The sequence below is a fragment of the Panulirus ornatus genome, chromosome 6, assembly GCF_036320965.1.
Source record: "Panulirus ornatus isolate Po-2019 chromosome 6, ASM3632096v1, whole genome shotgun sequence".
Taxonomy (NCBI): Eukaryota; Metazoa; Arthropoda; class Malacostraca; order Decapoda; family Palinuridae; genus Panulirus; species Panulirus ornatus.
In genome coordinates this window covers 15,374,002-15,392,006 of record NC_092229.1, presented here as the reverse complement: position 1 = coordinate 15,392,006, position 18,005 = coordinate 15,374,002, and the positions used below count along the sequence as shown (strand labels likewise).

General features: G+C 37.6%; 1 protein-coding gene across 13 annotated transcripts in view; it reads left to right on the top strand.

The window, feature by feature from the left end:
• Positions 1 to 18,005, top strand: part of LOC139749082 (sesquipedalian-1-like) — a 40,514-nt gene that overhangs the window by 4,588 nt on the left and 17,921 nt on the right. For 5 of the 13 annotated variants that reach the window (XM_071662603.1, XM_071662595.1, XM_071662596.1 and 2 more), the window contains 3 exons: positions 3,531 to 3,670; positions 6,512 to 6,629; positions 11,491 to 11,679. In XM_071662603.1, the coding sequence (XP_071518704.1) occupies positions 3,584 to 3,670; positions 6,512 to 6,629; positions 11,491 to 11,679 (394 nt within the window). In that variant the 5' untranslated portion in view covers positions 3,531 to 3,583. Of the gene's footprint in view, positions 1 to 730; positions 823 to 3,530; positions 3,671 to 6,511; positions 6,630 to 11,490; positions 11,680 to 18,005 lie in introns of all 13 variants that reach the window. The other 8 variants (XM_071662608.1, XM_071662606.1, XM_071662604.1 and 5 more) reach the window with 5 other exon arrangements.

Genomic DNA, 18,005 nt, shown 5'->3' with positions numbered 1-18,005 from the left:
TTTTGAGGGAACAATCTTCTTTCTTAACTCTTCCAGGATGCCACTTCATTTTGGGACTTTTGAATCTTGGCACTGTATTTCATCCACCTTTGCTTCATGATGGTTGGCCCTTATCTTTCTAAGGAGGAGAAAGCCTGATTTCTCACCTGGAAGCAAGAAAATACGGCACATATGAGATTTTTAAGTGCATCTGGGTCTCAGAACAAACGATGAAGTGGCTGCCTCCTGTAATACTTTATCAGTTCCTTGCCACATTCAGGAGATCATGACCCTATGGCCCCAAAGCACGAACCTAGAATATTTCAGGAACCTAACCAGTTCCATTCCCAGATGTCTGCAGGTGGTAATCAAGGCCAAAGGAGAGACTACAAAGTACTGAAATGTAAGTGTGACATTTGAAAATGTATAGGGAAGGTGGACAAGATTTTTTGCAGACACTGTATGATCTAGTTAGGATATCCAAAAAAATAGAACAACTGAGTAACTAGAATAAGGAGGATTAACAAGTTCATCCAAGAATTATTATATAGCTTATACATCAGTAACACTTCTTTGCACTAGACTTCCCGTGAGCATCACCTGAAAGAGATGCTTTTGAGGGACTGAGTGATTCATAGGTGACGTGAGGGGACCTAGTGGGAAATGTGACGTGGTTTATGAATGCTAAACATGTCATGGAAATCTTTTCTCATGTGATGTATGTCGCAGTTCATTGTTAACCACCAAACAGGGTATGGCAGTCGAAGGATGAAGTGGGAGAAAGAAGGGTATTATACCTGTCTATGAGTACGAGCAATGAGAAAATACCTAAAGGTAGGAATAGTAAGTAATACCCATTGCACATTTTACTTAATGAATGATACTGTTTCTCTCTGCCATTACACTCAATACAGTATTGTGAGTCCGGGGTTCATCTGAAACTGGGTTTACCCATATTTCACATTTTTTTTAAGTTCTTTCTCTGATTATTCCATGCATGTTTTTTATTTCTTCTAATTGCACTTTGAATAGTCTTTCTGTCTTTTGTGCAGGGCTCTTTTACATTTTTGTTTGAAAGCTTTATGGTACATGATGGTCTGAGGGTGGGGTAAAAGGGAAAGAAAATGAGAGGAATGTGAAATGAATATACAGAAATGAATTTTGCAAGTGTTCCAGTAGCCATTTGTTTGTCATTAGCTAGAATGATTTTATAATCACTTTTAGTCTTGGACGGGAGTATGGCTGAAATGTTGAAGTATGGAGATAGTGTGATAGAATGGATTCATTTGATTTGTAATTTATCATAGAGGCAGAAAGTTGTGCCTAATGATTATGTGAAAGCTATCATTGTTCCCTTCTTCAAAGAAAAATGTGCTAATGATGTATGCAGCATTTATAGATTTATAGGGAAATAATTCTGTTGAGTATATCAGGGAAATTGTATGCAAGAGTGTTGATTGATAAAGTAATTAAAGAGACGAAATGCACAATAAGTATCTATCAGATTTTTGCAGTGTGGATGACTGTCAAAAAGTATCTAGCAGAATTAAGAAGCTGTATGCAGCTTTTATAGATCTGAAGAAAGCATGTGACTGAGTCAAGCAGAAAGCTTCATGGGGTGTGTTAAAGATATACAGGGTAGGGGGGCAATTGCTGGTTGTTGTGAAAGCCTTCTATATAAGAGCAGATTTACATGTAAGAGTGGATGGAGAGTTGAACAAAAGTTTAGGTATATATTTGGATGTCAGTTAAGGCTGTGATTTCACCATGGCTTTTTAACATATATGTATGGATGGAGTGATAAGAGTGACAATAGCTAAACTAGGGAAAGGGAGTGCATATGGAGTGTGGTGGTAAGATGTGGTTGCTAGTGACAAGCCTGTTTATGGAAGATATTATGTTGTTTGAGGAGAGTGAAGAGGAGTTGCAGAAGGTTATAAGTGTGTTTTATGATGTGTATAAGTGCAGGAAATTGAAGGTAGATGCAAGTAAAAGTAAAGTATAGGTATTGCAAAGCCCTATAGAGTGAGAGAAGAAAGTGTACCAAATTGTGTTACAAATATAGGGGGGAGAAAGACTGAAAGAGGTGACAGAATTTAAGTATTTTGGAGCTATCTTGGGTAAGTTTGCTGATATGGAAGGAGAGATAAGGGTGAGGGCATCACAGGGTAGAAGAGTTATTGGCTCCTTTAATAGAATAATGAAGGGTAGAAATGTAAATATGAAAGTGAAGAAAGGATTAAGGGGCAACATAGTCCTCCTGACCATGACCTATGCAGCAGAAACATGGACATAAGTCACAGAGGTCCAGAATCCTAGCTGTGGAAATGAGTTTTATTGAGAAGAGCATGTGGTATGACTAGATGGAATGAAGAAAGAAATGAGGGGGTTTATGAGAGATTTGGTAAGGCAAGGAATGCAAATGGAATGTATTACAAGATGGTAGAGAAGGTGAAACATAATACCTTAAGGTGGTTTGAGCATGTGGAAAGAATACAAGACAGAGAGGTTATGAAAAGTGTATGATAGTATGATTAAAGGAGTTGATGCAAGAGGAAGACCACGTGTGATGTGGGAAAATAGAGTGGAAGAGTACTGGAAGGAGAGAAATGGTGCAAGGACAGGCATAAGTGGAGATTATGTTGTCATGACCATCCTCTTAATGGTAGTTCACAAAGGAAACAGTTGTCAAAGATATAGTTAAATAGATAGCTTTAGCCTTGCTCAGCTTTCCCTGGATTCTGCCTACTTTATTTGGCCCTTTTAGAAATTCAGATGGTCATGTACCAAAATAACTCAAGAATTCCTGTGTTTACCCAATAGATTGGATCAAAGGTAGTCTCAACTTATTTTTTGTAATCTTCCCAAAGGACTCATTAGGGCATTGGAGATATGCTGTATAGTTTCAAGTTCCTGTAAGATTTTTTTTCCTAGCACATAAGAAACTTTGGTTGTTGTTTAAACATTATGTAGAGTTGCGCCTCCATGAGGGTTTGATTAGTAATTAAGTCGTAGGGGATTGAATGACTACAGGGAGGTTCATCATTATTGTTTGAAATATAACACAGGTTTGTGATTTTCCCAAGAAAATCAGTTTTCTTTTTCTTTTTTTAAGGCTCCAATCACAGACAAAAGTCCCATCAAGGCCCAGCCTTAATTGAGATATAGAGAATGATGAAAAGGGAAAGAAGACAAGGGAAAGAGAGTACTGTGTATGCTTTAATGTCAAATGAAAAGGAAAGGAAAGACAAGGGGAAGAGAGTATTATGTATGATTTCATATCAAATCTTTTTGATTAAAGGTCTTCAGGGAGTTTCAGCAAGGCTAAACTAAATACAGTGTGTGATGATTTGGAACTTAATACTTAAGTATCTGTCATGTGGATTTTGGGTTTTGTGTTTCCATTAATTAACCAGACATTTCTTTACCCATATTGACTTTGGATTTCATTTACTTTATATTGAAATTTTGCTTGTTTAAATGTAGTCTTGCAAATAAGGCAGTTTATGTTACATGATCGTTGACCTTAGTGAAAATGTTTTTTCTTGCAGGCTGTCTAAACTGGAGACATTGATTTTTATATTTGACAGCTCTTGTTGTCAAAATGAAAATCAATGAAAAAAACCTATGTGCATACAGTATTTCCCCATCTCAAATTGACAAAGAAGGATATTTGCAGAAGAAGGGTGAGGTCAGTTTTATTTGGTTTTTATAATCTCAACTTGAAGTTAATTTTTAATGCATGAAAATCAGAAAAACCGTTATGAAACCCAAGTGCTTTCATAGATATAAGTGTAGATGGCTGCTATCAGGTGTGTGTGAAAATGATTTTTAGGTTATCTATTTCTTTTGATTTTCTTAAGGGTTTTGATATATCCTCCTGAGCTGGGCAGCAAATATTAGTGCTTGTGTATGTGGCCATCTACACATGATTCTCCACTTTTCATATTTTTTTTTTTTGTATGATGGGGAAACTTAGCAAGCATAGATTTTAAAGATATAATTAGAATATTAGTTTTTGATAGCCAGCTTTGAATCAAAGCATTATGTATTGTGTTATTGCTGCAAAATATGTGAATTTTTCTTAAGAACACAGGAACATGTCACACATTTGCACAGTGGGCTAGAAATACCAAACACCTTTTAAACAAAATTCTAAGTCTTTCTGTTATGAACATTCTTTTTATTTCAAATTTAAAGGGACCCTCGTTAGATATACTAATTAAATTCACAGTTATCAAGAGAGGAAGGATTGTGTAACTGTGCCTGAGTTGTGGTTCAGTCATCCATTTTCTTTGACTCCAGATGATTTAATGGTATTTCAAGCACAGCTAAATGATCCTTGCTTTATCAGTATTTGCCAACTTGACTATCTTAGTAAATTTTAGTAGAGTCCCATACAATCTGATATAAAAAGAAAATATTAATCCATAGAATATTATCTGGGTTTGATAATATGTCCGGTATTATTCACCCACCCTGTATCCAGAGATTACTGTCAGTAGCGATATTGTACATGTCCATTGCCTCTCAGGGGTAGTAATATATGGATTGGATATTCTTTGTAGATTGCATAGGAATGTGTCAAAAGTAGAAAATCATACCTTTGTGAATGGATAAGGTTTTATATACATTTTGATTATATTGTAAAGTCTGTCATAGAATTATGTTTAAGAATCATGATTTCATAGGCTAAAGCATGGTTTACTAATTTATCTTGGGGTCCAGTTAATGATCTTTAGACCCCATAACTTAGATGTACTCCACATTTGGTTCTTCTTTTGATTATTGACCTATAAGATGAGAACATATGACTTAAAGTAAGTACAGAAGACATGTCATGACTTTTCTGTAGATGCAGTTCTTTGTATCACATTTTTACTTAACTTCAAAAGGTCCGCAAAAGTATCCATAGGGAATTTTACTAGTATATATATTATTTATGGTGTTAGGAGTGTTACCATATCTATGCTTGTTTGCTTCTTCATGCCATCATTTAACTTCAAAGATATGCTTTATTGATATGTATAGTTGCATTAAGTCACAAGCAACATGATTAGCACCAGGAAAAGATTCTAGTGTCAGTTACTTGAATAACACAGTTTTAGCTTGTAGGGACTCTCCTTGCTTGCATGGGCTGCTTTTTCCTTACATCATTTAGATTGGAAGGTACATGTTATCAGTGATAAAAGATGCTTTATGTCACAGGCAACTGTATTTAGCACTGGGAAAGAAAGATAATATTTTGGATACCCATATGATACAGTGGAAGTATGGCCCTGGCAAAAACTGGCACACATACTTGATATGCCCCATGCCTAGTAGAAGCTACTTGGCAACATTCTATTTAGCACTAATTTTGGTGATTAGGATTTGGTAGATATTGGAGCATTGGGAAAAGATCTTTGTGTACCATTAATCCTTTGGTGGTGATATAAAAGAGAGTGCAAAGTTCAAGAAACAAATGATAGGCCAAGTTTGCGTTTTTTACTTTATATTTCCTATTAATTGATAGATTAAGATAATTTTTGATAGATTACGGTCTTATGGACCTTCCAAAATTTTAAGGGCTTGGTGTTTTAAGAATTGATTTGTTCTGTGCTCACATCACACTGACATACTTCACCATACTCTGATCCGTGGTCCCGCCTGGTGGAATTGGCTAGCTTCCTAAATACTGCAGGAGCACTATGGAAAGGATTCCAGGGGCAAGAAGATAAAGGTAAAGGTACACCCTAGACTGCACCAGGTACCCATTTATTGGCCATCCCTGAGGGGAGTTTGATCAGCTGTGATGGCTGAGAGCCAGTTGTCCTGTCAAGGACTGGAACTTTGGAGGCCCTTGCTTGATACAGTCAGTGATGCAAACCACTACACCACAGAAGCTTATATAAGCTTCTGGCAGCCTCATATGATTTATGGTGGCTGAATTTGGTTAATTCTTAAGGATATGCCCCTCCAAGCAAGTGCTCTTTCAGATGTTTATAGGGCTTTACATGTGGTAGAGAAATAAATTGCTACCCCCTCAGAACTTTCATTTTTTCATATCTGCTTATTAGATAAAATGATGATGTTTTGCATGTTTTTTCCAACAGTTAAGAAGTTAAGTATGTGAGAAACTTGGTTGTTTGAGATAATTTATTTTTACTGAAAATACAGGGATGTGTTGTCATATGACTACATATTTTTTTTTAGCTCAGAAACATATTTTAGGAATATGGTAAAGTATTTTAGTTGTTTTTATCTATAAGTTAAATATGGTATTTTCATGCAGAGTTAGTATTATAAGATCCAAAAGTAACAGTAATTTGTGAGATAGGACTATGTTTGATTTTATATGGTCTGTCATTTTTTGGGTTACATGTTTATACGTGGGGAAGACACATACAGAACCTTGTTAGGATCATAATGCCTTAGATGTAGCAGAGTCACAGTAAGTTTTAATGTTTTCCAAGTGATGGGATTCAAGAATAATTTACAACAGATTTAGCTGTGCTGTTTATTTTTTCCTACCATTATGCTAATTTTTCAGGTCAACAAAAGTTTTCAGAGGCGATGGTTTGTTTTGAAGGGAAATCTACTGTTTTATTTTGAAAAGAAGGGTGATCGGGAGCCAATCGGCGTTATTATCCTTGAGGGATGCACCATTGGTAAGTGTATTGCTGTTTTAAGAAACTTAGGAATAGATAAGTTTAAGTATTTGGTTTTCTGTATTAAAGTAGTGACTGATGCTGCCTTATATACAGATACTTTAGTCAGTAGAGTTGTTCACAGCTTTACAGCTGTGAATCATTCATTTGTAATACTCTACTGTTTATTCAAACTAATGATATTGTATATCACAGTAATTTCTTGCACTTGGAAATACTTTGATGTCTATACATCTTTTACTTTAATGCCAAAAGTATGTAAATATTACTTTATAAATATTTGAACTTCATTATCAGTTGATTGTGGACTAAACAGGGGAAAAAAGTCTTATCACATATGGAGGAGAAATATTTAGTGTACAGTACAGTATCCCTATGGTAAGCCATCCAGTTCACAAAACTTTGATGAGCTGAACTTCTGTTTAACACAAAATTTTGTTCTGAATGTCAATGATGAGAGTATGTGAGAATAACACCCCTTCAATGGATAGAAGATTATCTTGGCAGAAGGGAACAGAGGTAACATGTCAGAGGAGCCCTCTCAAAGTGGGTTTAGGTCACCAGCAAAGTGCTGCAAGGTTCTGGGACTGTGTTACTCTTATTGATACATGAAAATTATTTACAGGTGTGGACTCTTACTGGACTATGCTTTTAGATGGTAAAATGGTTGTAAGGGATGGAAAAGCATGGAAGATTGCATGAACATACAAGGGGACTGTAACAGACTTAGGAGTTAGTCTTATGCAAGCATGGTTAATAAGGTATAACCTGAGTAGATGTAATATTGAGGAGGGTGAACATTTTGCAAATAAAGTCTTTGCAGACAGTATTCTCTGTGAGGTGATTTGATCAAGTAAGTAATAAGAGATTAATGTAAAGGTGTGGTAATAAGAAGAGTGTGGTTTAGAGCTGAAGAGTGTTTGCTGAAATGGTTTGGACAAATGGAAAGACTAAGGGAGGAGAGGTTGACAAAGAGAATTTATTTGTCAGAGGTAGAATGAGGAGAATGGGGAGACCAAATTGGGAGTGGAAGGATTGAGTGAAAAAAGATATTGAATGCTCACAGCCTGAACATGCAAGACAGTGAAAGACATGAATTGGAGAAATGTGTTATATGTGGGATGATGTGCTTTTAGTGGACTGAACCAGGATGCATGAAGCAGCTAGGGAAAACCATGGAAAGGTCTGTAGGGCTTTTTGTTGATGGGGCTGTGGTTTCCGTGCATTACACACGAAGGTTAAAGAATTGATGTGAATGAATGAGACTTTTCTTTGTGTGTTCCTGGTGCTTCCTTGCTAATATGGGAAACAGTGAACAAGTGTGAAAGAGGAAAGAAGATATAATGAGTATGAGTCATAGTGATAGAAGGCCTTGATATGAGTATCATATAGTAGGAAACAAATTGTAGGAATCTATGTGTGAGGAAGACTTTGGTGAAGGTTGTCCCTAACCTGTTATCAGAGCCCCACCTTAGAATAATGGTTAAGGAAACCAACTGTTTGTTAGCAAATATTAGAATTGGGTTCAAGTTCATGGGTAAAGAAGTATCCAGCAAACTTTTCATATCATATGAAAAGCCAAAACTAGAATATGCTTCTCAAGTTTGATTATACATAAAGAACCAAATAGAGCTAGAGGAGAAAGTCCAGTAGAGAGCAGCAAAAATGGTATCATACTTAAGAGAGCTGAGTTATAGGGAAAGGTTAGAGGCCTTAAATTTGCCCACCTTTGAAGAAAGAGGAATGAAGGCTGATGGCAGCCTTTAAATTTTTAAAACAGATTGATGTGTTGAGTGTCCAGAGAAGGGCTAATTGCCTTTCTCTGGACACTCAGGTAAGCACAGTGTTGACCCTTAGGTATTTTTCATGCACTGATTTCGTAACTTATTTCCTTGAAAGTAATAATTCCATTGAGGCCTTCTTTCACTGTGTTCCATCCGTAGTACTGTAGACTTACTTTGATTGCATTTCATCAAGAGACCAACTTTTCAGTCTATCCAGGTTTCCTAGTAAGCTGATGCAGTCATTATTCTTCTGTACATCTTTGGTTCTCAGTGAATGTAGGTTTGCGGCAGGGGTGTGTGATGTCTCCATGGTTGTTTAATTTGTTTATGGATGGGGTTGTTAGGGAGGTGAATGCAAGAGTTTTGGAAAGAGGGGCAAGTATGAAGTCTGTTGGGGATGAGAGAGCTTGGGAAGTGAGTCAGTTGTTGTTCGCTGATGATACAGCGCTGGTGGCTGATTCATGTGAGAAACTGCTGAAGCTGGTGACTGAGTTTGGTAATTATTAGGTTCTATAGGGTTGAGGGTCAAGTCAATTGGGAGGTAAGTTTGAATGGAGAAAAACTGGAGGAAGTAAAGTGTTTTAGATATCTGGAAGTGGATCTGGCAGCGGATGGAACCATGGAAGCGGAAGTGGATCATAGGGTGGGGGAGGGGTTGAAAATCCTGGGAGCCTTGAAGAATGTGTGGAAGTTGAGAACATTATCTCAGAAAGCAAAAATGGGTATGTTTGAAGGAATAGTGGTTCCAACAATGTTGTACGGTTGCGAGGCGTGGGCTATGGATAGAGTTGTGCGCAGGAGGGTGGATGTGCTGGAAATGAGATGTTTGAGGACAATGTGTGGTGTGAGGTGGTTTGATCGAGTAAGTAACGTAAGGGTAAGAGAGATGTGTGGAAATAAAAAGAGCGTGGTTGAGAGAGCAGAAGAGGGTGTTTTGAAATGGTTTGGGCACATGGAGAGAATGAGTGAGGACAGATTGACCAAGAGGATATATGTGTCGGAGGTGGAGGGAACGAGGAGAAGTGGGAGACCAAATTGGAGGTGGAAAGATGGAGTGAAAAAGATTTTGAGTGATCGGGGCCTGAACATGCAGGAGGGTGAAAGGAGGGCAAGGAATAGAGTGAATTGGATCGATGTGGTATACCGGGGTTGACGTGCTGTCAGTGGATTGAATCAGGGCATGTGAAGCATCTGGGGTAAACCATGGAAAGCTGTGTAGGTATGTATATTTGCGTGTGTGGACGTGTATGTATATACATGTGTATGGGGGTGGGTTTGGCCATTTCTTTCGTCTGTTTCCTTGCGCTACCTCGCAAACGCGGGAGACAGCGACAAAGCAAAAAAAAAAAAAAAATCTTTCATGACCTTGGCATCAAGAAATGATGTTGGATTTAAGAGAGCCAAGTTACAGTTTGCAAGGAAACAGAGTGAAAGTATAGATTTTGCAAAGCCCTATAGAGTGAGAGAAGAAGGTATATTAAACTGTTAGACAATGCGGGGAGGAAGGTTAAAAGAGATGACAGAATTTAAAAGTATTTTGGAGCTTTCTTGGGTAAGTTTGGTGATAATGAAGCAGAGATAGGAGGGAGAGCAATACAGGGTAGAAGAATCATTGGGTCTCTAAATACAATAATGAAGGATAGAGGTTTAAGTATGATAGTGAAGAAGGGACTGAGGGACAGCATAGTCTTTCCAGTCTGACCTATGCAGACAAAACATGGACATGGGAGAGCCACATAGGTCAAGAATCCAAGTCATGGAAACGAGTTAAGAGGAGCATGTGATATGGCTAGATGGAATGAAGAAATTAAGAGAGGTTGTTTGAAAGATTTGGTATAGTAGAGAATGAATTGTGGAGTGATAGAGTGGATGAAACATGATACTCTGAGTAGGTTTTGGGTGTGTGGACAGAATGCAAGATGGGGAATTTACAAGGAGAGTGTATGAATAAAGGGGTTAGTGTGAGAGGAAGACCATCTATAACTTAGGGAAATAGAATGTAAGAGTACTGGAGGGTGAGAAATAGTGGAAGAGAGCATGGAATGGTATATGCAAGAATGGCATGTGGACAAGGTTAAGTGGTGGCCCTCTTGCTATGGCCTCCCCTTGATGGGAATTCCTGAATGGAACAGTCATTGGAGATAAAGATAGTTAGATGGGGCTACAGTGAGAGGCTGAGGGCTACATATTTGCCATTCATGGATGAGAGAATAGAGAGGGATGACTTAATTACAACTTTCAAGTTTTTAAATTGGTGTGATAATCTTGACAGGGAACACTTCTTTGAGAGATTCAGAGACAGAGTAACCAGAGGCCATGACAAGAAACTAGGCAAAGAAATTTGTCAGAAAGACTGCAAAGGAGTACTACTACAGAGTAAGGTTGGTGAATGAATGGAATGGACTAAGCAGTAGAACTGAATACCAGTAGTATACAAATGTTTAAAAAGATACTGGATGATGAAGAAAGTTAATGAGATGGGTCCCCATGATTGTAAAACTCTTCTCTCACTGTACAGATAGTCATTATGATCATACTCCTCATGATTAGAAATGACCAGTTAACAGCAAGTTTTGATGGGAAGCTAAATGAACACAAGTCAGGAACATAAGGTAGGCACATTAAGTAGAAGTAGTCTGTAGGAACATTTGGTAGGAGCTTCTGGAAACACTGCACCGGAGTTGCCCTCTGCCAATGGCCTGTTAAGGGTAGGGCACTAAAGGCTTAGAGATGGCATTAGAGTTCACCAACTATAGAGACACTTTTGCCTTGGCAACCACCTCAAGGGAGTTCCCAGAGGGAAAGGGCATCAGAGTTATAGGTAGATAAATAGAACTAAATGAGTAGCAGTTTTTGAGAAGGAAAAAATAAAGCAACTGAGTTATGGGTACATGAGACAAGATATGTGAGGAAACTATTGATACAGACAGAGTAGGTAAATTTTAAAAACTTTTTCAAAGGAATCTTTAAGACAATGGGTACTATGAGTTGTAAAGCTCCCCCCATATTGCATATGTAAGTAAACACACACACACACACACACATTACATGGTGGTAAGTCTTCCTTTGGTCCACAGAGCTGGCTGAGTGTGAGGACCAGTTTACCTTCAAGTTACTTTTTCATGGTGGGGGTGGAAGGACTTATGTCCTTGCTGCAGACTCACAAGAATCTCTTGAAGCATGGATGAAGGCACTTGCTCGGGCTTCTTATGACTACCTCAAACTCATGGTGGCTGAACTGCAGAAGCAGTTGGATGAACTTAATGGTTAGTGTCAAGGGTCTTTACTAACTTATCATGGTGTTACTTGTAAATACATTTCTTTATTAACATACAACAAGGTAATTCTTAATCATGTTTTATAGTTGAATCTGCCTTTTCTTTGAAGTTTGCATTGTCATAGCTATAATGTTGTTGTGTATTGAGTTGCTTTTCCATTCAGATGTTACTGGGTTATATTTCATTTGTTCACTTTAATATTCTGTGTTGTGATGTCTTGTTTGAAGTTCTGTATATTATAAAGAAGTTTTTTGTTTTATGCACATTGCAGTCTGAAGCTATCAAGTATTTATTTTGTTGCTGGCCATTTAGAGTCTAGTTCCTTCCTACTTACCCAGTTTACATGGTGCTCTTATTCTTTTTTTCACACTTAGTATACTTTCCCTTTTAAGTGAGGTAGCATCAGGAACAAACAGACAATGACCGTATTTGCACACATCCTCACTTTTATCTTTCATGCACAGTGTATCAAATCCAGTCACTTACATCCACAGCTAATCCTTCACAAGCTACTCCATAGTTTACCTTAACTGCTTCATTTGCTCTGGTGCAGGCAATTACGATCATAGTGCTTTCCATATACTGCATTGCTTCAGTTCTTTCTGTCAGACACATACCTCTCATCTTCAAGAATATGCAGGCCCAGATTTATCAAAACTCCACTTTACTCCATCCTTCCATCACCTTCCCTCTGCTTCTGACTCATGGATCCTCCTTGTCAGTCTCCCTTCACTTATCATCTTCATATGACTAAATTATTTGTTAGCACTCCATGGTTGGCCCTCCAATAAGACTAAGTTCTGTGCTACACATTTCTCAGACAGTGTCAGTTTTTATTTTAAACCCTCATCACACTACACATCATCCTCGGAAATCTCATTTTCAGCATGTTCACTGTCTTCCTTTCCTTTACATTCAAGACCCACCACCAACATTTGTACAACACTGCTATGTCTACTATACCTTCAAACATTCTCATCTTTATTGTAACAGAGTCTGAATGTTCCTTACAAATAATCCTTAATTCCTCAAGGGCCACAGCCCTCTTCCCTATTGTGACTCACTTCATCCTCTGCGGTTCCATCCACTGCCACATCTGACCCCAGGTACCTAAAGCACTGCACCACTTCCAGGTCATTCCCATTTAAACTTGCACTCAAAACACTTTGTCTCGCCTCTCTGCTGCACATCATTACTTTAGTTCACATTTTGTTTCAACTTTGTTTTTACAGTCTGAAGTCTGCCAACAAAGATGTGTCACTTACAAACAGCTTCTGATTCAGTTCCCATGCCCTTCCCAACCATCTCTAGCATTGTGCAAACTTGTCCCTTGCTCCAGGACATTTGTATTTCCCACGCTCTTCACTCTGTCCACAAACACATCAGTCATCTTTAATACAGATTCTTCTTCACAGGGGACCACTCACCCTTCTCCATTCCTGCTCACATTCATGCCTTACTTTCCTGGTAGAAACTCCTTATAGCATTAAGTAACTTGTTTTTTACACTATATATCTGAAGCACCTTCCATAAAGCATCTTTCTCAACCCTGTCATGTGCTTACTTCAGATCCATAAGTGCCTAATACAAATCATCGAGTCACTTTTTTTTCAAAGAATTTCTTCCATATTGCTATTCCTTGTAAGTTTCTCTGTGCACAGCACCACCCTGTCAGTCACACTCTCTCATGCACCTTACGCAACATGCATCAGACAGCCTGACCATTCATTAAACAACACTCACCCCACATTCATGATAATTTCTTCTACAATCCCATCCACTTGATGCTTTACCACGCCTTGTTTTATACAAGGCTTTAAGTCTGTCCTCTCATCTCTGTTCCATTCACCATGACCATCTCAATCCAGATGTCATCTCATCCCAAACATACCACAAGTGCCTCTGATCATGAAATACATTCAATCCTAAAGTCCTTAGATTTACTCTCTTAATTTTGATACACTTTCCTTCTTCTCTAGGTGTTACTTTGGATCTTGCTCTTGAGAGCTGGCTGCTTGTGTGCCCCAACCACAAGCTAGACCAGTATGCTGCTATGTAACATGATTACATTGTGGCTCTTAGTAACTCAAGGATAGACCATTTTGATAACTTTCATCCCCTGCACCTTGAAGCTTTGGAACTCTCTACCCCCTCATTTCTTTTCCAATAACTATGACATGGCACATTTTAAAAGACTGGTTTTTCACTCCCTTTAAAATACTTTTTCTTGTCCTTTTTCCCTTTCATAAACTTCTATATATATCAATTAAGGCCCAGTCTTTACTGTGGACATTTGTCTGTGACTGGAGCCTCCAACTTAAAAGAAAATATCTTTTTCACATTTTGTTTGTCTGTTATCAGCTTCCCATCCTCTTGTGGTCACCCCCATTTGTCTCTTATTCTCTCTCAAGCTAATCACCCTATTTCTTGTTTATCTTCTTTTCCATTTCCCATACCATTCTCTTGACCTTTATTGGCTTTCTCATATGCTCCTCTCAGTCAATATGCACTCCAGTGCTTAAGGACTAACATTCACCCATCTCCCATAATCTAGTTTTGTTTTGACCTGCAACTGATTTGACCTTCCTTACACTTTGTAATGCATTTCCACAACTCATTCCCAGCAGAGGTGCCACCCCTTCACTGGACTTTGCTCCCTGAACATTTCCAAACCACTCTGCCTTCTTACTTTACAACTTTTTTTTTCTCCAAACTGGAACATCCAGATTTCTATCATCAAGTATAACAGCTTTTGTATCCCTTCTTTTCTTGTTAGTGACAACCATATACATTCAGACACCCTATCATAAGCCAGCCTTTGAGGAAAAATCTTTGCTTGATTCCTGGACTCCTTTCTCTCTTCATATTTTTTGAAATTTATGCAATGATACTTGAGGGGAATCCTGAGATATTCTTCACATAATATTTGGATGGCCCCTTAACCCAAAGTGTTTAGTATTTTGTTTTTGATTTCCCCTCTCTTCATTCTTCATTCAAAATTGCATGTCGGTATTGTTGTGCTTTAAAAAATTCATCTACATTTGAAATTTTTTAAGAATTATGCAATAAGCAGTCTATTGAATAATAATTAAAAGCGTTCAAGCTCTAAGCAAGACCCTGGCCCAGGATTATAGACATTTTTCAAGAGTTCATGAAGTTTTTAGGAAGCACCTTAAGTAAAGCTTGCAATGGTACTGTGTGATCCTATAAAAAGAAATAATCTTTATCATATTTAATATTTGTCATAACAAAGGCATGAAATTGGAAACTCCTTTGCTTGCAAGGACCTTCACCTGTGAATATACTCACACAAATAATTATTAGTTGAAGGATGAGTAATACTTTCTAAATGTTTCATTTTAAAATTTTTAATGTTTTTAAAAAATCCTCTCTTATAAACCCTTAAAAAATTATTGTAAATATACACACCTCTGGCCATGTTTTTTTCCTTTTCATTTTTCCTCTTCATTTTCTTATTTTTTATCTACTTATAATTTATCAAAGAGGTATGCAAAGAGATGGTCATATGTGTCCCATTGATTTTCAGTACTTTGTGTTATGTGAGGAATGAGAGAGGAGGTAACTCTTCTAGACATTTTGTGTAATGATCCTGATTTGGTTTAAAAAGACTGTGCAACAGTGCTGTTCCATTTTGATAATACAGCTCTGTGAATCATGTAGTTGCCAGCATGAAAGAATGAATGTTCACATAAAGCAGGGTCTAAGTATTTTCACAGATGCATAGAAATCGTTACTCTTTGCAAAAGGGAGAATATATTTTCACAGTTGCATAGAAATCGTTACTCTTTGCAAAAGGGAGAAGAGATTTTTCTGAAGTGAATGATGAGAGTTTGTTGTTTTGGACTATACAGCAAGTAATTTGTATTATGAGTTTTTAATTCCAGTTGAAATCTACAGTGAATTAAATATTGAACTTCACACAAACCATGATACTGACATATTCCCTCTCAGTCTGTCTTTTTTCTATTTTTCATCACTTTCACCGTTTCCCCTAACTTGGGGTCATAGCTTACGAGGAAAGAAAGCTTTTAATAGACGAGGAGCCAGGTCAGCAGAAGTGTCTGGTTCAACATACATCATGGCAAGTAACACTCACAACAGTTTTGACCACCATATTGGTTTGAGTATAGGTTATTATATTGTGAATTCCATTTAATGCTGTGTAGTCCAATGTAATTTCAGGTTTTTGATTTATATTGTTAGACTTACCACCCAGTTCTTGTTTTCCCATGCTCCTTGAATTTTCACTGCAGAACAGTGTATTATATGTATTGCAAAACTTTTTCATTAATTTGATATGAAAATTAGAAACTTTCATTTTTGTAGATGTGGCATCAAATATGCCAATTTCATTCAATATTTTGGTTTTGTCTTAAGTAGTCTAGGTTAACAGATTTTTATTTGTCATAGTTTCACTTATATCTCATTTTTCTCTTGTATTACTCACATATGAAATCACTCCCATGCAACTTTCCATCTTTATGTCAGCCTGACTTCATTCCCTTATACATTTATATCAGCCTAACTTCATTCCCTTTTACATGGTGCTCATGAAGCACACAGGACCTTAGATTAATGAGACAACAGAATTATTAGAAAAATACTTCTGAGGTTAACAAAACATGTTACATGGATAAAACAATAATGAAGAACTAAAACATTACTGATACTTAGTGGGTTTTTTTTTTTAGCAAAATAGGTCAAATCATGACTTTCATATTTGTCAATGTTTCATAGAATTCATTTTGAACAGTAAGTTGATTTATCATTCGACCTCACATCTGTTCCTTCTTATTTCATCCTCAGGCTCTTTCCACTGTGTAAGGTCAGCTTCATTTATGTTATCACATGATCCACCTCTCTGTTTTTCCCCATTAACTCTGCCATCACACATCAAAACCCTTCACCTTCATAGTATCCCTCTAATATTCTTTATGTCCAAATATTCCTAGCAGACTTTCATCCACGCAGTTTTGCAATGATTTTGTAACCCCGCTCATCTTTCCCACACCCCCACTTTGTACATTACATTCTAATGTCTCAGGATCTGGCTGCTTAGAGGCAGGTTACAGAATTTACTAGAATATAGGTATTGTGATTATCAAGGGGACCTGATAGTTATATAAGTTTTCAGCAAAATTACAACTGCAGATATTTACTGTACTTAACATGAATTCTTTCTTGTTTCTGCTTCCAAAATATAGTGTCTACCAAGTTAATAATTTGGTAATTTGGTGATTACATAGAAGTTGGTGTCTCTATGTAGACACACTGAGGAAGTTGCCAGATGCAGAACAACTTGCTCCTGTACACAGTTTTAGATAATTGACCAGACACTAGAAATTGCTTGCTGCTGGGGTGATACATTTTCTGGAAAATTTTTATTGTTGAGTGGGAAGGTTGTGTCAGTAGCATGGGAAGTGTGAAGAGGGGAAATTAGGGAATGTGTGGTTGTACCAATGAATAATGCCATTCTGCCATTTAGGGTATAGTGGGCAGGGAGTGGGGGGAATGGTGATGGTGAGGGAGGGTGTGTTAGCCAGGGAGTGAGGGGTATGGTGGTGGTGGTGGTGGAGGGTGTGTTGGTCAGAGAAGAATATGGTGTTGGTGAGAGATGGTATGGTAGCCAGGAGGGAGGGTGTGGTGGTGGTGAGAGATGTTATATGATGGCCAGAGTTGGAGAGCATGGTGGTGGTGAGAATGGGTGTGATGCACTCTGCAAGAGCAAGCAGACGAGGGTTTGGGGGTCAAAAATGGCTTGTGTAGAAAAATGAAATGGCTAATCTGGTAGATGATGTGATTTTTCAAAATTATGATCAGTTCAGTCCTAATTCATGAGATAAAGTTTTTTCTTTATTTTGGTGCTCTATTGCATAAGTTTAAAAAGGTTGCCTTTTTTTTGTGCACTGGGTTAGACCAGAAAATCACTGTTGAACTAAAAGAGCTAAATAAACATTGCAGTGTCACTTGCTTCATTTGAATAGCTATGCTTAGCAATTTGGAACTTGCAAACAATGGACTGTGGTGACATGTGGATGCTTGAGCAGTGCGCAGACACAAGAGCAGTGAATTTCACAAATGTGAACACTATCTCACTAAGTACAATTACTCTCAGAAGAGTTAGATTATGAGAGTTGCTAATTCTTGTAATTTTTCAAATATTTTGTAGATTTTTCACTCTAACTGGTTTTATTTTTTTGCCTGCCTTTGCTTAGAGAAAGGGTGATTTCCATTCCATTTTTATTGCTGTATGTGAAGGTGTACAGGAGCTCCTAAATAAACATTATATGCTT